Source organism: Nematostella vectensis, chromosome 7, assembly GCF_932526225.1.
Source record: "Nematostella vectensis chromosome 7, jaNemVect1.1, whole genome shotgun sequence".
Taxonomy (NCBI): Eukaryota; Metazoa; Cnidaria; class Anthozoa; order Actiniaria; family Edwardsiidae; genus Nematostella; species Nematostella vectensis.
In genome coordinates this window covers 17,043,101-17,065,600 of record NC_064040.1, presented here as the reverse complement: position 1 = coordinate 17,065,600, position 22,500 = coordinate 17,043,101, and the positions used below count along the sequence as shown (strand labels likewise).

At 42.5% G+C, this 22,500-nt stretch overlaps 1 protein-coding gene across 2 annotated transcripts; it reads left to right on the top strand.

The window, feature by feature from the left end:
• The first annotated feature begins 974 nt into the window (after nt 1-974).
• LOC5510701 lies at nt 975-21,987 on the top strand. 2 transcript variants are annotated; one of them, XM_032379912.2, is made up of 29 exons: nt 975-1,102; nt 1,895-1,947; nt 2,017-2,035; nt 2,324-2,452; nt 5,213-5,380; nt 6,814-7,005; nt 7,275-7,478; nt 7,988-8,137; nt 8,391-8,624; nt 8,921-9,082; nt 9,457-9,690; nt 11,441-11,602; nt 11,924-12,079; nt 13,483-13,686; nt 13,847-13,891; nt 14,046-14,210; nt 14,367-14,600; nt 14,729-14,872; nt 15,480-15,638; nt 16,651-16,854; nt 17,557-17,742; nt 18,455-18,652; nt 18,760-18,772; nt 19,125-19,196; nt 19,511-19,574; nt 19,914-20,006; nt 20,192-20,386; nt 21,258-21,305; nt 21,651-21,987. In XM_032379912.2, the coding sequence occupies exons 2-29, from the start codon at nt 1,903-1,905 to the stop codon at nt 21,708-21,710; spliced, it is 3,939 nt and encodes a 1,312-aa protein (XP_032235803.2). In that variant the 5' UTR covers nt 975-1,102; nt 1,895-1,902; the 3' UTR covers nt 21,711-21,987. The 2 variants fall into 2 exon arrangements, with proteins under 2 accessions (XP_032235803.2, XP_032235802.2); XM_032379911.2 differs by having other exon boundaries at nt 21,550-21,987.
• The last annotated feature ends 513 nt before the right edge of the window (nt 21,988-22,500 follow it).

Sequence of the window (22,500 nt, the reverse complement as noted above, 5' to 3'; positions counted from 1 at the left end):
ATACTGTAGCTTGTATCCAAGTTATGACGTTTACAGTTTTTTCGATCTAAATAATCAATGAGCCTTTTGCAGTCGTTTCTTGTAGACCACAGGACTACCGCACTTACCGCAATACCGCAATACTCGCAAATGCTTGCAGATATCGAGCAAACAAGTTTGTCCAATTTCGCGCGAATTGTTGAGAAATTGGCTCATACTTTGGAGCCGTTTTCGCGCGAGTTTGTAAGACGGCATTGTAAATCATGCCGGTCACAAACTTCAAGGCTCTTCAAAGAAATTTTCTAGGCGCTCTGTGATCAGGATACGATGTTGAAATTTATGTTTAGTCCCGTCAATCTAGTGTTTTACTAAAAAGTAATCGCAACACAAGTAATTTCGCTCTTATATAAATGACACAGTAGAATGTCCTTGTTAACTTCCCAAAAGTTCACCAAAGTTCTCGTGGGGGAACATCTCGAAAATTTCGATATGATTTATCATATTTTATGAAATAGATATTAACTGTGATAGTACAGTCGTTATATCGATTGAATATATCTCGTACCCCCTCCCCTCCCCCCTATCCCTAGAGCGATCACGGTATGCTAAATTCTGAGTATACGGTATATTAAATTCCATAAAACGATATGCTCTCATTTTTGTTCCCCTAGGGTCCTTTTCTTTTTCTAAGTCACTATTTCTAAGTTCCAGCGAGTGTCATTACGCCATCTTACTATTTGATCTGCCTTGTTGTTTCAATGTTGTAATGTCTTACATATGGTAATACTCCGGAATCAAACCGTAAATTGTACGGGATTTAGTACTGAAGGCCCGTGGGAGAAGGCCTTGTGGATTTGAAAGGCAAAGAAAACAACTGTTTTCAAAATTATTTGGATTTTTCATTGTCGGTCCTAGTTACCCTAATCCAGTTCCCTACAGCCCCCAAACCTGTTCTCTCGGCACTCGAGGACGTGTTTTGGATAAGTGCCAAACACTAAACCGGGATTCCTGTGGTGCCTGAATCTTGTGACAGCGGTGCCGTCGCCCCGAAGTACGAAAGTGAGATTCTTCTCTCTGGATCTCTCCTTTTGGGTGATCTTTAGGTCAGCTTCGGAGCTAACAGGTATGTGCAAAGTCTTATATATGTAAAATGGCTCGAAAATCCTAAAACATTAAAACTCTTGAAAACACACGACACAAATATTGATTGTGAGTTTGCAAGTTGCCTGACGTAGTTGTTTTTTCTCCTAGACATAAAGTTATTAATTGATTTTTATACTCGATTGATCACACGATTTAACCGAAGTCACTAGTAATGTGTTAAACGATTTCACTCTCCTTCCAGCCGTTACAATGATTCGAGGCATCCCATTTCGGAATGATGCGTGGAATAAAATTAGCTTGATCGATATAATCTTGCATGACATCCTTGCATGTTGAAACATAGAATGGGACAAACGTGTGTTTTCTCAGGTCAGAGTTCGGTTGTGCAATCGAAGTCAAAACTCAAGTAATACAATAGCTTTCAAAAATACGTGCGTTGCGTTCTGATGTCGAGTATCGCCCCCCTTGGTTTTGGACAACAATGTCATTATTATGAAATTCAGCTGTGTTTGCTTATTTGTGATTCTGTTATTTTCTTCTGTCGTAGTCAGCTCAGTCACTGCAAAGAATTTAATATAAACCTATCAGCTGCTCTCAGTGCGACAATTTAATGATCCATATTTTGCTCTGAGGTTTTATGGTGCCATTTGCTACCTTTGACCAACAATAACAAGATTACTTCACACGTTCATAGATCTCATGACATTCTAGTTTAACCAGACACGTAAAACAGGTTCATTTAAGCACATCTATAAAAGCTACTAAATTGTACAATAAATTAATAATACCATTTTTCTCCTCTAATTGCTAGGCGACAAGATGGTTGGTGGCATTAAGCTAGGAGTTGTCATTCTTTTTGTTCAGGTAACTTTTTTACAACATTTTACGTGCCTGTTGTAAATTTCACTAAGTTATTTTATTTTATATTTTCAGTTATGGCTAGTGACATCAGGTAAGAAGTTTATTAGGCACATTTGACCATTTATTCATTTGTTATATAAGTGTTATCATTATTATTGTAAAATTTTATAATATTATTTTCATTATGTTTTTTGTATTTTTTACTACCTTATTACACTTAAAGTCCTAATTTTTGCAACACTTAATTTTGCATCATTTTATTTTCGCAAATCTTATAAAATAGCAAAATTAAAGAAATAAAAGTGACACAAAAATTAAGTGTAAAAGGTATAGTGTTGTAGGTTCCCACATGTGTCTAATGCCTGGTTTTGTCCTGTAGAGAAGTTTGGGCTCTGTCCCCGTGCGGGACCCTATGGGCCGTGTGTAGTGACTTGCGGTGCTGATGAGCATTGCGAGGGAATCAAGAAGTGCTGCAGCAATGGCTGTGGGGCCTGGTGCTCAGAACCAAGTATGTACAGGATATAATTGGGCTGTTAACTCTCATAGTCATGATAGATGGGTTAGCAATCCAACGGAGGTTTAAGGAGCTTTCAGAATTCTACATATCAAGAGTGGGGATGCATGTTTATTGGCTGGATAATTATCTGAGATATTTTAGGATGTTTTTTTAAAAATTATCCAATCTATGTTGTCCAATCCAAGTTATCAGAGTTCCATTGTTATCAAACATCTCTGTTGCAAAGCATACTGGAATTTTCCACTTTTTGGAGGGAGGGGAGAGGACTGTAAATATCTCACAAACTGCCTGAAGGATAAACATTTTTTTCAACTTGTTGGTGCAAAGCATTTGCAAGTTACTAGGGGTACCCCTGTGTCACTCGATTATCGGATTGATCATCAACTTTAACTTCCACTCCAGAAATTCCTAGTGAGAGGTTAAAAGTGCAAAAGGTCAAAAGACTATCCTTATTTGTTCCAATAATAATGAGCTGACAATAAGCCAATAAAGATGGTCTTATTCTGTCATTCCTCTTATAAAGTTTGCACATAAAGTTTATTGAAAGAGGGGGTGTTTATTTTCTTATTTTAGCCGAAAATGATAAAATCTGAATGGATCTTTTTGTGGAAACTGAAATGACAGAAACAAAAAAAATTCATTATCTTTCATTATGTTTTTGGAAGGAAAGGAGATGTTGATCAATACAATATATTTGAAATATATTTTTTGCTTACAGTAAACACCCACATATAAGAATCCAGAATTTAGAACCTGCTAGCCTAAAATTACAACCGTTTAACTTGAAACAGGTTCTGAATTGTAATAATGGAGGTAGAAAAGGACCTACCCCCATGTTATGTGACATTATTTGTTTATGCCCTTATTTCAAGGAGGGCACATAATTTCAATTATTATGGTTTATAGTAATATGAGAAATAGAGAGCAAGGAAGACATAATACATGCTGATATGTATAAAAATAGAGGGACTTGATGATAAAATAGTGATGCTAAATAAGCAAAGCTGTTTACAAACATGTTCAGCTAATGCCTTAGGACAACTACCTCTGAATTGTCCTTTTAATAGTGCATTGTTGTTTGACTCAAGCATTTTTCAAACAAAAAGAGAATATGCAGATAGGGGGGCCAGGGAGCTGTATCTCCCCCTCTACATGATGATGAGGGGGCCAGGGAACTGTAACTCTCCCTCTACATGATGATAGGGGGGCAGGGAACTGTAACTCACCCTCTACATGATGGTAGGGGGGGCAGGGAACTGTAACTCCCCCTCTACATGATGATAGGGGGGCCAGGGAACTGTAACTCACCCTCTACATGATGATAGGGGGGCAGGGAACTGTAACTCCCCCTCTACATGATGGTTGGGGGGGCCAGGGAACTGTAACTCACCCTCTACATGACTATAGGGGGGGGCAGGGAACTGTAACTCCCCCTCTACATGATGGTAGGGGGGGGGGGCAGGCAGGGGCAGGGAGTTGTGGCACCTCTACATGATACAACCCCTGGGGCTGCTCATGCCAAGTGAACAGAATAAGTGGACAGAACTAGGTAGATTGACTGTAGTTACAAAATGGAAGGTTTGCCAAAATACAGCCTATTTGGGTGGATTTGTGTTTTCACCCCATCAAGAATTTCTATCTTGTGGTTCGACTGCGATAGGCGTTCAAATGCAGAAAATATTTCGCTTCAATTGTAACCCTTTCTGTGACCTGAAAGAGAGCTTTTGACATGCCTTGAGAGCCATGGCGAGCGAGACCACCGAAAAAAAATATTGGAAATTTTTTTCCTCTCACTTAGCAAATAATCCTGTGATCTCGTCATGTCGAATATCAACCTCGCTAACTAAATTTTCGCTAAACACGCGATTTAGTCGTATGCAACTTGCCTGCTACATGTTTTAGCCCTAAACTACACACTACGACTTTCGTAGTCGAGCATCGGAGCCATAGGCTGATTTACACTCTACGACTCGAGTTGTAGAGGTGTCACGGGCAAGTTGCATACGTCAAAATCATGCTGCTTTGATCAGCCTTACAGTAAGACGTGCAATGAGCCACATTTCACTGACTGAAAGTCAAAGGAACCCAAATAAGTCTACAGATGCAGGCTGGCCTCCCAAAGATCGAGCAATACAGACTGCACAAAAGCCTTGAACCTTGGGGAGGGGATGGGATGTTTTCGCTTTCAAGATGGCTTCTAGGCCAACCTTGAGCCCAAAACGATCTATAGACACCGGCTTCCCAACGAAATCGAGTAGAGGTCTGAATGATGCACGATTCGCTCACTTCAAAAGAGTTTTTCATGTGGCATGCGCATGCGCACTACAAACTCGGGATGAAAATCCCCTTTTGTACTTTGTAATAAATAATACAAAATAATAAAGTCGGTGAAGTATTGAGCATACGTTCATTTTGCTTCTCCTCTTCCCCTTACCTTAAGCCGCTACGCAGGATAAAATATTGCCATATTTGTATGAGGAATCGCAAGCTAAATTTAAATTTCTTTTAATGTCTTTACTTAAAATTTGTGTTTAGTTTGTTCAATAACTTGATATGTGTATATTATGTACAATGATTAAATACACTAGGAACACTAGGAACATTTATTTACACTCGCGGCTTTGCTCATAGACTCCCTAAAGAGATGGTTCTATGGAGCCTACTGAGACAACCCATGGTTCTGCCACTGGGCTGCCCGGCAAAACAAAAAAAGGATTCCTCTTTTATTCTAACTAATGTATTATTTTACAGCTTGCCCCAGTGGCCAGACAAAGGTTGACTGCCCTCTCTCTTTGTGCAATTATGCTGGCTGTCCTAACAAGCCAAGGGATAGCCTTCGCTGCTCTGTGGCCTTTTGTGACCAGTGCAAAGTCAACTTCTATAATGTGACGACTGGAGAGGAAGTTGACTGTGGACCAGGTAACGTGTTTCTGTATTTTGTTGTTCTATTGAAGAGTAGCAGTTTTATAACTTGATCCAGATTTCTAAAAAATGTCCACCCTTGAAGCTATAAGAATAGAGGTCCTAGAAGAAACCTCAAGAAAAAAAAAACAGTAGAAGTTAGATCCTTACAGGAGCAGCGTGTATTATACATCTCTTTGAGCAGGACGGGTTTTTTTAAGCTCTAACCGGCGTGCTCGTGGCTTGATATTTAGGCAATTTTAACACATCAGTCCAGACACTGTTCAATTCTAGGGCTATTTTAAGTGACCTATTATATGGGAAATATGACGAAGACGTGCTGATCAAAACTTTATATTAGAAATACGAGCAAACCTTTATATTAGAAATACGAGCACAAAAATGCACAAAGAAAAGGCCAATTTATTGACATTTCGATCAAAACCCTTACACTAGAAGGCGTAAAATACATAGTGACTGGTGGAGCGCACTTTGACACAAACAAAAAATGCCCATTAGAGATTGAAGCTCACGCTTAGTGCGCGATCGGCGCGTCTGCCACGTGAGCAACAGCCGTGTCTACCAAAACACCCAGACAAACCCAAGATGCGGATGAAGGAGACGCTTTTCTGGGGATTCCCGCAAACCGAGGTCACGCCATACAATTGGCAATTAATCAATAATCATAAAAAGTGTAGATTTTCCTTTTTATTAAGTTTCAGCATATGACATTGATATACAGGCATATAGTCGTGGTTTTCTTAGGGAACGCGCAGTCATCCCTTATTAAAAGTTTGAAATTTAACAGTAATTAAAAAAAGACCAAAGAGAGAGATTAGAGATGTATGCGACCCTTGTGCACCCCAGGCCATGTGCACCCCAGACCATGTTCACCCAAGACCATGTGCACCCCAGGCCATGTTCACCCCAGGCCATGTTCACCCAAGACCATGTGCACCCCAGGCCATGTTCACCCCAGACCATGTTCACCCCAGACCATGTTCACCCCAGACCATGTTCACCCCAGACCATGTTCACCCCAGACCATGTTCACCCCAGACCATGTTCACCCCAGACCATGTGCACCCCAGACCATGTGCACCCCAGGCCATGTTCACCCCAGACCATGTTCACCCCAGACCATGTGCATCCCAGACCATGTTCACCCCAGACCATGTGCACCCCAGGCCATGTGCACCCCAGACCATGTGCACCCCAGGCCATGTGCACCCCAGGCCATGTGCACCCCAGACCATGTGCACCCCAGGCCATGTGCACCCCAGACCATGTGCACCCCAGACCAAGTGCACCCCAGGCCATGTGCACCCCAGACCATGTGCACCCGAGACCATGTGCACCCCTCACCCATTCACCCCAGGCCACCCACCCACATGGATATGGTTATCTGAATCAGTTATATTTTAATGACAACTTCATTTTTGTTGTTTCAGAGGAAACCCTTTGTGTTCGAATGCGTGAAGCAAGTCAGAACAATGGTGTTATGCTCGGTCAGTACATCCCTGAGTGTGATCCATCTGGGGCATTCAAACAAACACAATGTCACGAGGGATACTGCTTCTGCGTGGATAAGCATGGTATCCCTGACATGAAGACACGAGTTCGTGGGAAACCCACCTGTCCAGGTAACGTGTTTGACAAATCAGTTCAGTCAATGAGCAGACATTTCATAAACGAAAGTTGTCAAAATTAAAACTACCAACCTCTTGAGTAGTGTAAGAATACAAAGGACATTGGAAAACATGGTGGCTAGAGAAGATATCTAGATTATATTTAGAGAAGATATTTCGATAGTATGTAAGTTAAGCAGATGTAGCTAAAGATACAGCGAGGAAATTAGCGAGAAACACACAATTTCTTTTACTAAAAGTTCGACCCTTTGTATTTCTCACAGAGAAAACCCTTTGTCAAAAGCAGATGGAGGAAGCACTTAAACTGCCTCCCATGGGTCGGTTTGTGCCCTCATGCGAAGGTGACGGATCATTCAGTGCAAAGCAGTGTCATCCCTCCACTGGGCAGTGCTGGTGTGTGGACGAGTATGGCAGAGAATGGCTCGGAACAAGATCTAGAGGACAAGCACTAGACTGCAAACAGTCTGGTATGCGTTAAGCTATTTAGTTCATTCAAGTCATGCATACCATAGCAAATCAGGATCTTGGGGGGGGGGGGGGGGTTAACAGGTCATTTTCCCAACAGCCCTGATCCCTGATCATTTGCCAACACACTCAAGTGACAAGAAGCCACCATGAATGAAACTCCGAAATAGATATAAACACAAATATGCAATAAAACCTGTCGGCGGAACAACCAGGGTTGTCAGTGAGCAGGTTTGTTGGTAAACAATTCCTCTGGGGTTTTAGGGGGGCTGTATCAATTGTCCTTGTTCAGATTATACGTTTATAGTTGGCTTTCTTTTTCTTCAAACTTATGCTTATGCTTATTTTTCCTGATGCTTTTTTCTTGTTCTACATATTCTGCTCTGCAATTTTTGGGAACGTCCTCACTCTCTTAACAGTTCTAATTGTTTTCCCCGTTTCCGCTCCCTAATATCCCTCTGTGTTCTATTCTTACTAAAGAAATTAAACTTTCATTTTATTCTTTATACAGTATGCCCTAAAGGGGTCTCCCAGATGAAGTGCGATGTCATGCTGTGCAAAACCGCTACCTGCCCTGGGTACGAGAAGGCATCTTGCCGTGTGAACCCTTGTGGTGCATGCAAGCCTGAATTTCTAGATCAATACAACAGACCTGTTAAATGTAAGTATTTGCCATAGCGAACCAACGATACAATTGTGAGGACACCACATAGTTTTGTATGTTATACTTACCTCCCCCAATTAAAATCCAGCCTACTGGGCTTCACATTTTTCAGGCCCCCTAGACACGAGTTTGAGTGGGGTAAACATGTGTTTAGTCTGCCCTTAAACTCTTATTCTTGTTTCCATTGATATAAAGGCGACACGGAAATGTAAAGCATCTCACACCATCATTTACATCACATTTCTTCCAGGCCTGACTTCATGCCAGAGCCAGAGAAACGAAGCATTAGGCGTGACCCTAGGATCGCCCACACCAACGCCCGTTGTTGGCAAATACATTCCCCAGTGTACCCCTGAGGGGGAGTATAAACAGGTCCAGTGCTATGGCTCTACCGGGTACTGCTGGTGTGTGGACCAAATGGGGAGTCCCGTGCTGGGCACTATTGTCAGGGGCGTCCCTCAGTGTAACAGCTCGGCTGTTGGAGGTGGGTGTCATTTAGAGAGAGACTATTAGAGAGTTTTATTTAATCTTATATTTTTTAAATTTATTCTTATAATTATTTTATTACCATTCTTATTAGTTATTAGTATTGTTTTGAGAGAGTAACAATGGTGTTGGAGACAATAGAGATTGACTGAAGAGAAATAAATTATCTGCTGTAATGTCATGGCCTGGCGTTTCTAGAGACAATAGGGCTTTTGTTTAGGCTTTTGTGTAGAATAGGACTGCATTGATAATTCAAATATCTTAAAAGATGTACTTGTGTTTTGTGTGCTTTAGTGTGTCCACCCGGCAAGCCCATGTTCACCTGTCTCCGTAACATGTGTCAGTATGCCTCCTGCCCCGCCTATCCTGATGCAGGATGCCGAGTGAACCCCTGCGCTGGCTGTCGTGCAGAATTCTTGGATGCCAATGGAGATGTTATTCTAGATTGCAATAAAGGTACACTCAAGCAACTATTAAACCTATACAGTAAATGATGGTTAAGGATAGAAATTTCAGTTTATTTTGTCCTTTAGGTTACCGATACAATACGCTTTTACAGAAAAGCCATTAAAATGACGTGTACTTACTGATTTACATTTATTTGATTGTGATATAAGCCAACAATGAAATAAAGCAATAAAGGGAAACAAATGAAGCTGTTTGCAGGGTCTAGGGTGGATTGAATTTTACGATAATTCAAGTGGAATCATATGATATGCATTTGTTTTTGCGGCAGAAACAGATTCAAAGACCAATCTGGTCTTTAATATAAACCCATGGATGACCGATCTATGGTCTTTAATACAACCTCATGAATTCATTATTCCTAGGCATGACCAACTGCCAGACTAAACGGGCTGCCGCCCTTCAAGGATCCCAAGGTGGCCTTCAGCCTGTTGGCCGATTTCTGCCATCCTGTGACGTCAAAGGAGCCTATGAGAAGATCCAGTGCTGGGGCTCTATAGGTTTCTGCTGGTGTGTTGACAGTAGTGGGAATGAGATTAAAGGCACCAGGGTGCGAGGTACCCCGTCATGTGACACCACGCCTGCACCTACTGCATCAGGTAAACACTGGGTAATTCCAGAAAACTTTCCAGTAATTCTAGGGGACGAGTGGGGCGTGTTCCAGTGCCGATTGCCAGATTTTTTCCTAATCAACATTGTATTCTGCCCACTAATTGTGTATAGATCTTTAGCTCTTTTGTCAGCCAGATAGGCCATTCAATCCAAATCCAACACCGGCCATTCAATCCAAATCCAACACCGGCCATTCAATCCAAATCCAACATCGGCCATTCAATCCCAGTCCCACATTGGCCATCCCTACTATGCTAATGACAAAAACGGAAAAGCCCTTGGACGGTTTTGTCCATTAAAAGGGAGGTTGGGTCCATCAAGTGAGGTTGGGTTCATAATGGACGGTTGGGTCCATTATGGAATGTTGGGTCCATTAAGAGAGGTTAGGTTCATTATGGAAGGTTGGGTCCACCAAGTAAGGTTGGGTCCATTAAGGAATGTTAGGTCTATTAAGGGATGTTGGGTTCATTAAGGGAGGTTGGGTTCATTATGGAAGGTTGGGTCCATTAAGGGAGGTTGGGTCCATTATGGAATGTTGGGTCCATTAAGAGAGGTTAGGTTCATTATGGAAGGTTGGGTCCACCAAGTAAGGTTGGGTCCATTAAGGAATGTTAGGTCTATTAAGGGATGTTGGGTTCATTAAGGGAGGTTGGGTTCATTATGGAAGGTTGGGTCCATTAAGGGAGGTTGGGTCCATTATGGAATGTTGGGTCCATTAAGAGAGGTTAGGTTCATTATGGAAGGTTGGGTCCACCAAGTAAGGTTGGGTCCATTAAGGAATGTTAGGTCTATTAAGGGATGTTGGGTTCATTAAGGGAGGTTGGGTTCATTATGGAAGGTTGGGTCCATTAAGGGAGGTTTGGTTCATTATGGAAGTTTGGGTCCATTAAGGGAGGTTTAGTTCATTATGAAAGGTTGGGTTCATTAAGGGAGGTTGGGTTCATTATTAAAGGTTGGGTTCATTAAGGGAGGTTGGGTTCATTATGAAAGGTTGGGTTCATTAAGGGAGGTTGGGTCCATTAAGAGAGGTTGGGTTCATTATGGAAGGTTGGGTCCATTAAGGGAGGTTTGGTTCATTAGGGAAGGTTGGGTCCATTAAGGGAGGTTTGGTTCATTATGAAAGGTTTGGTTCATTAAGGGAGGTTGGGTTCATTATTTAAGGTTGGGTTCATTAAGGGAGGTTGGGTCCATTAAGGGAGCTTTGGTTCATTATGAAAGGTTGGGTCAATTAAGGGAGGTTTGGTTCATTATGAAAGGTTGGGTCCATTAAGGAAGGTTGGGTTCATTATGAAAGGTTGGGTTCATTATGGAAGGTTGGGTCCATTAAGGGAGGTTTGGTTCATTATAAAAGGTTGGGTTCATTATGGAAGGTTGGTTCATTAAGGAATGTTGGGTCCATTAGAGAAGGTTGGGTCCACAGGCCCGTAGCCAGGATTTTGAGTGGGGTGGTTCGTTATATATTTTTGTTTGCTCTGAGCGGACCTTCAAGCCGGGTGGGTGGGTGGGGGGGGGGGGGGGGGGTTGGGTCCATCAAGTGAGGTTGGGCTCATTATGGAAGATTGGGTCCATTATGGAAGGTTAGGTCCATTTTGGATGGTTGGGTCCATCAAGTGAGGATGGGTCAATTAGGGAGGTTGGGTGCATTATGGAAGGTTGAATCCTTTGAGAACAATAAGTCCGCGCATTTACATTTTTTATAGATGATGCCTTAACTATTCTGAATTCTTTTGCGACTAGTTGCTGTTGTCAATAAGGAGGGATTTTGCCCTTTCAAGCAGCCCCGAGATTCTGCTTTCTGTAGCCAAGCCAAGAAGTGTTCCTCGGATGGTAGCTGTGGCGGAAACCAGAAATGTTGCAATAGCACGTGCGGTCTAATCTGCCAGGACCCTCTCATCACAGGTAAACACAGGGTACCCACTTATATAAACGTCCTTGAGCTTTAGAAAATGGCGCTATAAAAATTAAGTATTATTATTATTATCACAGGTAAGCACTGGGGACCCACTTCATAAATAGATTTAGGCACTTTCTAAAGGCGGAGCAAGAAGAGTAAAGCATATTCTTTACTGAAGTTTTCTGTTTATATTATGCTTGCTTTTGATTGTTGAGAAAAAGCACAAAATAATACTATATTACGGTCAGTCAGTCAGAAATTTGATTAAATGTATCTCGGTTCCTTGCTTGAATCGTTGGAAATGGATGATTTGCCTTTATTCTCAGCGTGTCCAAATGGTCGCCCGTTCCTGCTGTGTCTTCACATGTGTAACTTCGCACAATGCCCCGCCCATCCGAATGCCAAGTGCGTGTCTGACCCCTGTCGCATGTGTCACGTGGAGTTTCGCGACGATAAGAACAACGTGGTCGACTGCAAGCAAGGTGAGATTTAGATGCAAATATGACGATAATCATTATGTAGGGCAGATTATTAAGACATAACTGGTGATGATGATGAGGATGGAATGGTGATGCCGGTGTGCAATGTGGTATTTGGGCCATGCGGAATGATAACAAGAGTCATGACTGCTGATAATGAGTTGATAGTGTTAATGATGACAACAGATAATTATGTTAATGATAATGAAAGTATGTTGGTGATGTTGTTGATAATATATGATGGTAGTAAAGTGACGATGATGGTTGCTTTGATGGCGATGAATGAATGAAGCCTAGGTCTGAGTTATTGACTAAATAAAGCAAGCGTTAGTGGTTGGTATGTTTCAGGTGTAACGGACTCTCAGTTGCTTATTTCACGTGGTTGATATGTTTCAGGTCTAACGGACTGTCAGATGCTTATATCACGTGGTTGATATGTTTCAGGTCTAACGGACTGTCAGATGCTTATTTCACGTGGTTGATATGTTTCAGGTCTAACGGACTGTCAGATGCTTATATCACGTGGTTGATATGTTTCAGGTCTAACGGACTGTCAGATGCTTATATCACTTGGTTGATATGTTTCAGGTCTAACGGACTGTCAGATGCTTATATCACTTGGTTGATATGTTTCAGGTCTAACGGACTGTCAGATGCTTATTTCACGAGGTTGATATGTTTTAGGTTCTAACGGACTGTCAGATGCTTATATCACGTGGTTGATATGTTTCAGGTCTAACGGACTGTCAGATGCTTATATCACGTGGTTGATATGTTTCAGGTCTAACGGACTGTCAGATGCTTATATCACTTGGTTGATATGTTTCAGGTCTAACGGACTGTCAGATGCTTATATCACGTGGTTGATATGTTTCAGGTCTAACGGACTGTCAGATGCTTATATCACGTGGTTGATATGTTTCAGGTCTAACGGACTGTCAGATGCTTATATCACTTGGTTGATATGTTTCAGGTCTAACGGACTGTCAGATGCTTATTTCACGAGGTTGATATGTTTTAGGTTCTAACGGACTGTCAGATGCTTATATCACGTGGTTGATATGTTTCAGGTCTAACGGACTGTCAGATGCTTATATCACGTGGTTGATATGTTTCAGGTCTAACGGACTGTCAGATGCTTATATCACTTGGTTGATATGTTTCAGGTCTAACGGACTGTCAGATGCTTATATCACGTGGTTGATATGTTTCAGGTCTAACGGACTGTCAGATGCTTATATCACGTGGTTGATATGTTTCAGGTCTAACGGACTGTCAGATGCTTATATCACGTGGTTGATATGTTTCAGGTCTAACGGACTGTCAGATTCTTATATCACGTGGTTGATATGTTTCAGGTCTAACGGACTCTCAGATGCTTATATCACGTGGTTGATATATTTCAGGTCTAACGGACTGTCAACTAAGGCGTCATCAGGCTGCTGGTCTCCTTGGTGCGTTCAGACCGCTGTGCGACAATGCAGGCGCATACGAGAAGATCCAGAGTCACGAGGGTTACTACTGGTGTGTTGACAGCCAAGGTCGCGAGATCAACGGGACTCGACTCAGGTTCAACAAGCCGACGACCTGCACAAGCAATAGCAGCAGTGGTCAGTTGATCTTTACTGCTTCTCTATCATTTGTCTGTCTCTTTGTCCACCTGTCTGGCTGTTTTTTGTCTGTCCTCCTGTTCTCTGTCCGTCCGTCCGTCCCTTGTCTGTCCGTTCAGTGTTAGTCTGATCATTTGGATGTCTCGTCTTCCATCCTCAGATATGAGTCTTTGCCAGCTTCAAGCCTCACAAAGTCAGGGCTCAGGTATCGATAATTTCTCTTTATTTTCGGCTTTCTTCATATTCTAGGGTATGTCACACACAAACCACACATTTCTGGTTGTGAAATCCCCATTCAGTCATATACTTACATCATCCGTAACTGCTATGTTTCTAACCGGTCCATACTGCTGCATTAGGGCCCCGCATGATGGTAGGTCGTTACGTGCCACAGTGTGACAAGGACGGCTCATTTCATCAAGTCCAGTGCCACCCCTCCACGGGATTCTGTTGGTGCGTCAACACTACATCCGGGATAGTAGTACGGAATACTCAGACCAGAGGCAGACCAGACTGCACAAAAGGTATGTCACCTTCATCCGGTGTCTTCCGCAGGCGCACCCGCGTGTAGGGATTTTAAGGGTTTTCTTCGAATCTAGTTTCCTGTGGCACAAAAGGAAGGCAATGAGAGGGGAAAAAGGAAAAACAATCAATTAATGCTACATATCTTGAATTCTTAGCCTGTAGCCCCGTGATGTGTCTCATGTACTGTGAGTTTGGCTTCGTCAAGGATCAGTATGGCTGTGAGATCTGCAAGTGTGCTTATGCGCCCGCGAAACCAGGATTCTGTGGCAGTGGTTCTCTGTCTTGTTCTGATGCGCAAACCAAGTGTCAGTATGATGGGGACTGCGCAGGGGCGGACAAGTGCTGTAACACGCAGTGCGGGAAGATTTGCACCAGTGCCGTTTTGAAAGGTTAGTGGAAAACAAGTAAACTCTTTAACAAATGTCTTGTCTATGGGAAAAAAAAAACTTGTCTTTGCTTATTTGAACTCTTAAACTTAATTTAGTCACAGGTGTAATTCTATTTTGTTTGTCTTCAGAGAAGACAGGGTTCTGCCCCAAGCGTCGTGTGGACCATGTAGGAGTGTGTGTGAATTACTGCGGCACTGATGGCGACTGTGCCGGGGACAAGAAGTGTTGTAGCAATGGCTGCGGTCGAACCTGCACATCACCTGTGCGGCAAGGTAAGACCCTACTCTAAGAAACTAGAGAACCTCCTGACTCAAGACCACACGACCCTGTTATCGAACAACGAGCGGGCAAAACAAATTACGAGCCATAGTTGGACCTCAACTGGTCCCTCAACATCGTCGTTAATGAAAGCAACAGGTTTTTATCCATTGAGTACTGCATTGTGTTTCATGCCTTAAATACAAGATACTCTATATCCTTCTCTTATAATGGTATTTTATTATTTGCGTGTCTTTATGGTCATCCTGTGGTATTTATTATTTCGGGATGTCGTGATGGTCAGTCTTGTAGTATTTATTATTTACGTGCCGTTATGGTCTACCTGTGGTGTTTATTATTTGTGTGTCCTTATGGTCTACCTGTGGTGTTTATTATTTGTGTTTCCTTATGGTCTACCTGTGGTGTTTATTATTTGTGTGTCCTTATGGTCTACCTGTGGTGTTTATTATTTGTGTGTCCTTATGGTCTACCTGTGGTGTTTATTATTTGTGTGTCCTTATGGTCTACCTGTGGTATTTATTATTTGTGTGTCCTTATGGTCTACCTGTGGTGTTTATTATTTGTGTGTCCTTATGGTCTACCTGTGGTGTTTGTTATTAGCATGTCCTGAAGGTCAGCCTGTGGTTATGTGTCTCCGCGATCCGTGCGAGTCTGCGAGTTGTCCCGCCAACCCTATGGCTACATGTCGTCCAAACTACTGCGGTACATGCAGCGCTGAATTCTACGACGAGAGGAACAACAAGGTCAACTGCACCTCGGGTGAGCGTCGTGTCACCATGTAACTCGAAGAATTCGAGTAACCGAGAGCTTAAATGAATGAAAACTAGATTTTAGGGAACCCCGAGACAGTTAGCAGAGATTTCGAGTTATCTGAGTTGGAATTATCGGGTTTCGACTAGATTTTTGGATTTGATAGTGACCACACAGAATATCGATCAGAAAACTCTTTGATATAACAGCAGTGTATTTGCATTTCATCCAATCACGATTGAAGTGTGACTACCAAAGGCTTGTCGTTCCCAGGCATCAAAAACTCGGCCGTGCGGTAAGTCGGCCGCCGTCGCACTCCCTTCGGCGAAAACATCTGAACTCTACCAAGCCTAGCAACCAAGCCTAGCAACCAAGCCTAGCAACCAAGCCTAGCAACCAAGCCTATCAACCAAGCCTAGCAAGGGTGTACCGATGCTTCGTTGTGAACGATCTGGTGTCCATTGTGTTCAGACATTGCTTATCGTGCACGAGAGCACGTACAAAAATGATACTATTTATTTTTAGTAATTTCTCCTTTGATACCGGTAGCCCGAACTCCCCTCTAACTCTGTAGCAGTTTTTTTTATCCTTGATAGATAGTTTTGGTAGAGTAACGTGTATTTTAAGGCGTGTGCGAAGCATCCTTGTGCGTTTTACACCTATTTCACAAAAGGTTGTCAGTGCAAATGGCGATAGGTAAAATGATAAATGGCTTATGGGAACTAATTATCCAGCAATGTCAGAGCCAAACTTTTGTTACCTTTAATAGATAATTGTTTTTATTTATCAATATTATTCGAGACGCATGGTTACTTTCGGTCGTAGAACTGCCTCTTACCAATCGGCATTTGCCATTCGCACTGACAACCTTTATTGAAATAGGTGTATACTTGGGCTGAGATGTCATGTTGTGGTAGTATCTCGTGATATATTAACGAGTTTTCAACTTGCATTTGGATAAGCTACCTTTACGAGCTTTCTTCCTTGTTATCAGGTCTGACCCGATCTTCCTTGTTATCAGGTCTGACCCGATGCCAGCGCAGTTATCTGGAGGCTCAGTCCCGGGGCCCTCTGATCGGCGCGTACATCCCGCAGTGCGACAAGGACGGGCGATACTCAGCTCTTCAGTGTCACGGCTCCACAGGTTACTGCTGGTGTGTTAACCCGGAGACCGGCGAGGAGCTCCTGGGGACGAGGAAACAACCTGGCAGCGGTCTTCCATCTTGTAAGGAGAATCCAAAACACAATGGCCTAGAAACATAAGTTCTGTTTTGCTTTTTGTCATAGAGTAATCTGAAAAGCTTTGTAAGGCACCTTTAATCGGTAGTATAGAAAGCATTCGGGACCAAACCGCTTTCTGGCACATTTCCTTAATCCGTTTGTCCAGTTACCGTAAATGCTCGTTTTAGCGCCCAGTTTCTATAAGCGTTCTCATAAGGCGCAAAAAACTTACACAAGCTATCCCCTACGAATAAGCAGCTCTAAAATGTAAGTATATACAAAAGCGGCTTTCAGTCCCCCCAAATTTACTCTTTTTATTATCGAGCCACAAAGATGCGAACTGGATTATTTGTTGGAGTTCTTGTAATAATTCCTTACTAGCCTGCGAAGCAAGCATTTCTGTTCGTTATGAGCGCAAAGAAAATCTTGACGAAAATCTTGCTCATTGAACTTCTCGTCGGTTTCTGTTTTTTGTGTGCTCACAATACACAGGAACGCTTGCTATGCACGCTAATTTCTTACTGTTTGATGAACGAGAATTTTTTGTGTTTTGAATTCTATACTTGAATAATAGCAACGACAATTATCAATAAGCGCCTGTTCACCTAAAACGAGCATTTATGATACTTTCTATTTTATCCATTTTCCGATTTGAAAAAAAATACCTTGGTGCTCGCCCCAGTTTACCCTGGACTTTAAACCACAGGTAACGCCACCAAGACGTCCGGCCCCACGTGCCCGTCTAACAGCAAAAGGTTCAGGCTGTGCGAGTCCTCATTGTGCGCGAACACCAACTGCACGCGTAACCCACGTGCTCGATGCGTGGCACCGATGGGCGCTTGCGGCACGTGTAGACCCAAGCACTACGACTACGATGGGTCAGCGGTGGACTGTAAGTAGGGTTACTGGAAAGTAATGCTACGCGTATTTTAACCATATTGAATTTCTTTATTTACGGCGTTTATTCTGTAACGGTTCTTATTTGAAGGCGTTTATACTTTTTCGATAACTATATTCAAATAGATTTCGAAATACCAGTGGAGGCTGTCGGGGATTAAGAGTTTATTAGTTTTACGTGACGCAAGATAGCGTGAGGGAAAGTACGTATGTTATTTTACGTGACGCAAGATAGCGTGAGGGAAATTACGTATGTTATTATTGGGTGTTATTGTCCTATCTTATATGGAAATTAAGTAGTAATTTAATCTTGTGAACGTGAATAGCACGATGAATCGTAGTAAGAAATGAATGTAAACTATTTAGTAAATATCCGTTTGTGGGTAGATGAAAGAGAGTGCTGTATTATCCATTGATCGTAAGGGCGTAAAATTGGGGTATAAATAGGGAGAACATTGTATAGTTTAGTTGATTGGATTGGATTGGATTGAATTTAATTGTTTGTAAAACGTTGATCGTTGAGAGTTGTATTGATTGTACGTAGCATAAAGTGCTAGTAAACGCAAACGCAAAAAGTATCGGAGGAAACTGATTGCACGGGGAAACGAATTTCCACGACAGAGTTTGATTTGGCGGTAATATGGGCGTTTTTTTTGTGGAGAGGGGTAAACAAGTAACAGACATATCTCACATTCTCCACATTGAAGGTATGACGGAGTGTCAGAGGAAGAAGCTAGAAGCTACTGAGGGGGGGCTACTCGGGGCTTATCATCCGTCCTGTAACGCAGACGGCACGTACACTCTGGTCCAGTGCCACGAGGGGTACTGCTGGTGCTCGTCCCCTGATGGCCGCGAGTGGCCTGGGACCAGAGCAAGAGGACAGCCCAAGTGCCTTCGCGAGAGAAGTACGTGCCACGTGATACCTCTTTCATAATAAGATTTTTTGCTTATTTTTGGGACTTAACTCTTACTAACCATTATATCTTTCATTTTATTTCCTTCGCTGATGTAGTGCCAGAAATCAAGTAAGTTATACTATGTTGTTAGTGCCAATAACCAAATACAGTAGAACCCCGCTAAATCGAACTCTGAAGGGAGAAGAGTTTTCCGGTTTTTAAATTATCGGGAAATAGCTTATTCGAGTTGCCAGGGTTAAATGCGATCAGTGGAAACGGGAACTAATCGAGTTGACGGGGCCAACAGAGCTCGAGTTTGCGGGTTCTATTGTAAACATCTATTTATTTATTTGCCTTGCGTATATGCTCAGAAAGTAATCGCCGATGTATATATGAGAGAGCAATATGGCATTGGAGTGAAATATGGGAGAGCAATATGCCAATGCATGATTTAATAGTGCCTGTGTTTTCTGGCTTACAGACACGTACATGTGACGTTGAGGTTCAAGAACAATTTTGACGACGTCAAAGACAGCGTGAAAGACTTTAGCGCGTAAGTTAGACTCTTTTGAAAGGACTCAAAAGATATTATTTACCTCGTGTCTTTTTAGAAGGAGGGATTAATTTATCTGTTTATGGAAAAGGTTTGAGTAAGAAGTATACTTTAAGGGTTAGACAGTAAAAATGGTGACTTGACTGTGCCTACGTTGGCTTCTAGATAGCTCTTATTTGGTGTTATTCCGTTATTTGGGAATGTTTGTAGATGTCTGGGATTATTTCACTTTGAAGAGTGAACTATTTTGAGATTTTTTTGGATTATTTCAAAGTAAGGTTATCAAGTATGATAAAGTCTGTTGTTATCTGCAGGGTGTTGAAGACGCATATCTGCAAGTACTTAAGCATCAAGGCAGAGCAAATCCAGGAATTATCGGTAAGTACCTATTTTCCAGGGCATTAAGGTGGTGACGTAGTCTCCGCCGCACGCCTCGCATCGGACAAAGAAAAGAAAGGGCTTTTCTAGCCTTTTTTTGAGATTTGGGGTCCAAGTCATTTTTGCCATTCTGTCAGGTAGCCCGCGTTGAAATATTTGTTTTTCGCTTTTCGGATTGAGAGGTTTGCGTGCGTTGAGAGGGGTGTCAAGGGAAGTCTGTCAGTCTCTTATAAAAGGGGAAGACACAAGGCTTTCAAATATAAGAAGTTGAATTGTCAAATGTTGATATTTCACCCCTATGAATATGCTATGTATTTGCTTGATGTATTTCTGTTTCAGGTCAAGAGTGGCAGCATTGTAGTAGAGTTCAATGTTGTGGCAGCTAAAGACGGACAAGACTTGAGCACTTTCGAGCAAGACATCTACAACAAGGTAAGCAAGCAATTTAACACGTGATTAAAATGGCGGGTAAAAACGGGCGCGCCGCGCGCCCCAATTATGGGACTGAAAGAAAACAGCATTCTTCCCCCGGATCAGCTTTTGGACCGAAACAATAAGTTTTACCTTTTGATAAAAGATTCCCCTTGAAAAAGATAAAAAATATTTTGTTTCTACAGGTTCGTCAAAACGACATCGTTGTGAGTTACGGCGGCATGACGTTCGTCACCAGTCCTCAAGAGGTCCAAGCCTCGGCCCAGTACTCCTCAGATTCTAAAGCCGTGAGCAGCAAGGGAATGAGCTCCACCACGATTGCTTTGATCTGCGTGTTCGTCGCTCTTGCCGTGGTTGTAGTTGCTATCGTCGTTGTCGTGGTGGGTGTTACTTAAGGCGTACATACCTCTTATTGAACGTGTGCGTGGGCCATACGAGAACTTCGGGAAGCATTTTCCAGTGTTATAACGGCCCAAGAATGAAGCCTGCGGGCCATAGGCGATGGACGATAGACGATATCGTATGGCCCAAGCAAACCGTGTCAATAAGATATTAATGTCCATGAAAAAACAAAGTTTACCAACAAACTAATTGAATTTTTTCGCTGACGTGACATCTTTATTTTGTAAAGATAAGTACAAATAGAATCATACGGCCCGTTCAACGGTATTCTTAATTCATCCGTATTCAAGCTTCTGATATCTTAAAAGGGAACACGTGATTTTTAGAACATGTGAGTGTCTTTTCTCTTGGCTTTCGTTGATTAATGGAACGTCTAAAGAGATCAAAAGACGGGAGAAAACATTTATCTGCGAAAACACGAAAGATCCAGAGGTCTTTATCGGGTTTCCCCAAATGACAGTTACTGTACACAGGCGCACAAGTGAACGCTAGGCGAAATGCACTCGCCCGACCCAGCCTCCCTATCTCTTCCCGAACGCCATAGGAATACCTATTTCCGAAAAAATAAAATGGGGAGCTTTATACAGGCTACCCGACTGAAACTCGAGGGATTGTTAAGTAAGACTTCCAGAGGAATCGAGTTGAAAGCAACACTAGAACCTTTTTTGAGTGAACCTATTTTGTATTGTTGTTCAACATTTTTTTTTTTTTGGGGGGGGGGAGGTGTAGGGATATATAGCCCCAAAATTAGGGGGTGTATAGCCCCAAAGCAGGGGGAAAGGGGGAACCTGGATTGTGACCAATTCCTCCTTCAGGACTCTGCAAGTCATGTGTGTGTTTCCGCCGCAGGTAAAGCGAAGACGAAACAGAGATCAAGCTGGCACCGACGGAGACTCGGTAAGTATACCCGTGATTGACAGCATTCAAATGGCTTTCCACGACTCATCCTCGCGGGCCCAGGTCCTCGCGGAGCCAGGGCGAGAGCGTGAGTACGGGAGCGTGGGGACGAGACCACACAATCAGCACACAACAACCGTCACGCAACATTAATGTCGCATGCATCTTTTCCATATAACTTATTTATATTTAGTTATCTGGTACCAATTAAAAAAACATCAGGTTTTTCTATTGCCCTTTTTAGGCCGGATTCCTCTACAAAGACGGACGAGCTGAGAGCTACTTATTTATATTTAGTTATCTGGTACCAATTAAAACATCAGTTTTTCCTATTGCCCTTTTTAGGCCGGATTCCTCTACAAAGACGGACGAGCTGAGAGCTACAGTACCACAGCGCAAACATAAGCCACTCGCCATTCCGGCCGGAAATAGCAAACCGGAAACGTCTACCAAACGATGTTCGTGATTTCAGTACCTACAGTCGATGGATACTTTACGCGTGTGAATAAATAAGAAATAAACTTTAAGTAATTTGTAGATTAGATGATATATGGACTTGTGAATTATTGTAAAATTGATTTAAAGTTAGAGACCTTTTTAATAACAGAAATCAAGTGATAGATTTCTATCTATCGTTTTTGTAAAAGACAAGTGTTTGCCATTAAAGCACAGCTCACGATGGCGTCTGTCTCCAGCGGGAATATGACGATATCAGGAGTGTGTCTGTCTCCAGCGAAAATATGACGATATCACGATGGCGTCTGTCTCCAGCGGGAATATGACGATATCACGATGGCGTCTGTCTCCAGCGGGAATATGACGATATCACGATGGCGTCTGTCTCCAGCGGGAATATGACGATATCACGATGGCGTCTGTCTCCAGCGGAAATATGACGATATCACGATGGTGTCTGTCTCCAGCGGAAATATAACGATATCACGATGGAGACTCTTGACGCGTCTCGTTTTCTGTGAAAGCATGTAGCGCCCATTGACTAATTAGAGTACGCGATATTCTTTGCACAGCGGCAGTGAAACTGGGCTAAAAGTATAAGCAGCTTGTCATCGTAGGCTCAAAGCAAAAAATATCCCCATTTGATATCAAGATTATTATTGCAGGTTTTAATTCGAATCTAAAGGGCAACCACTGCATTAGAACCTGGAGAATAAAGATGACTTTCCATCTAACGATG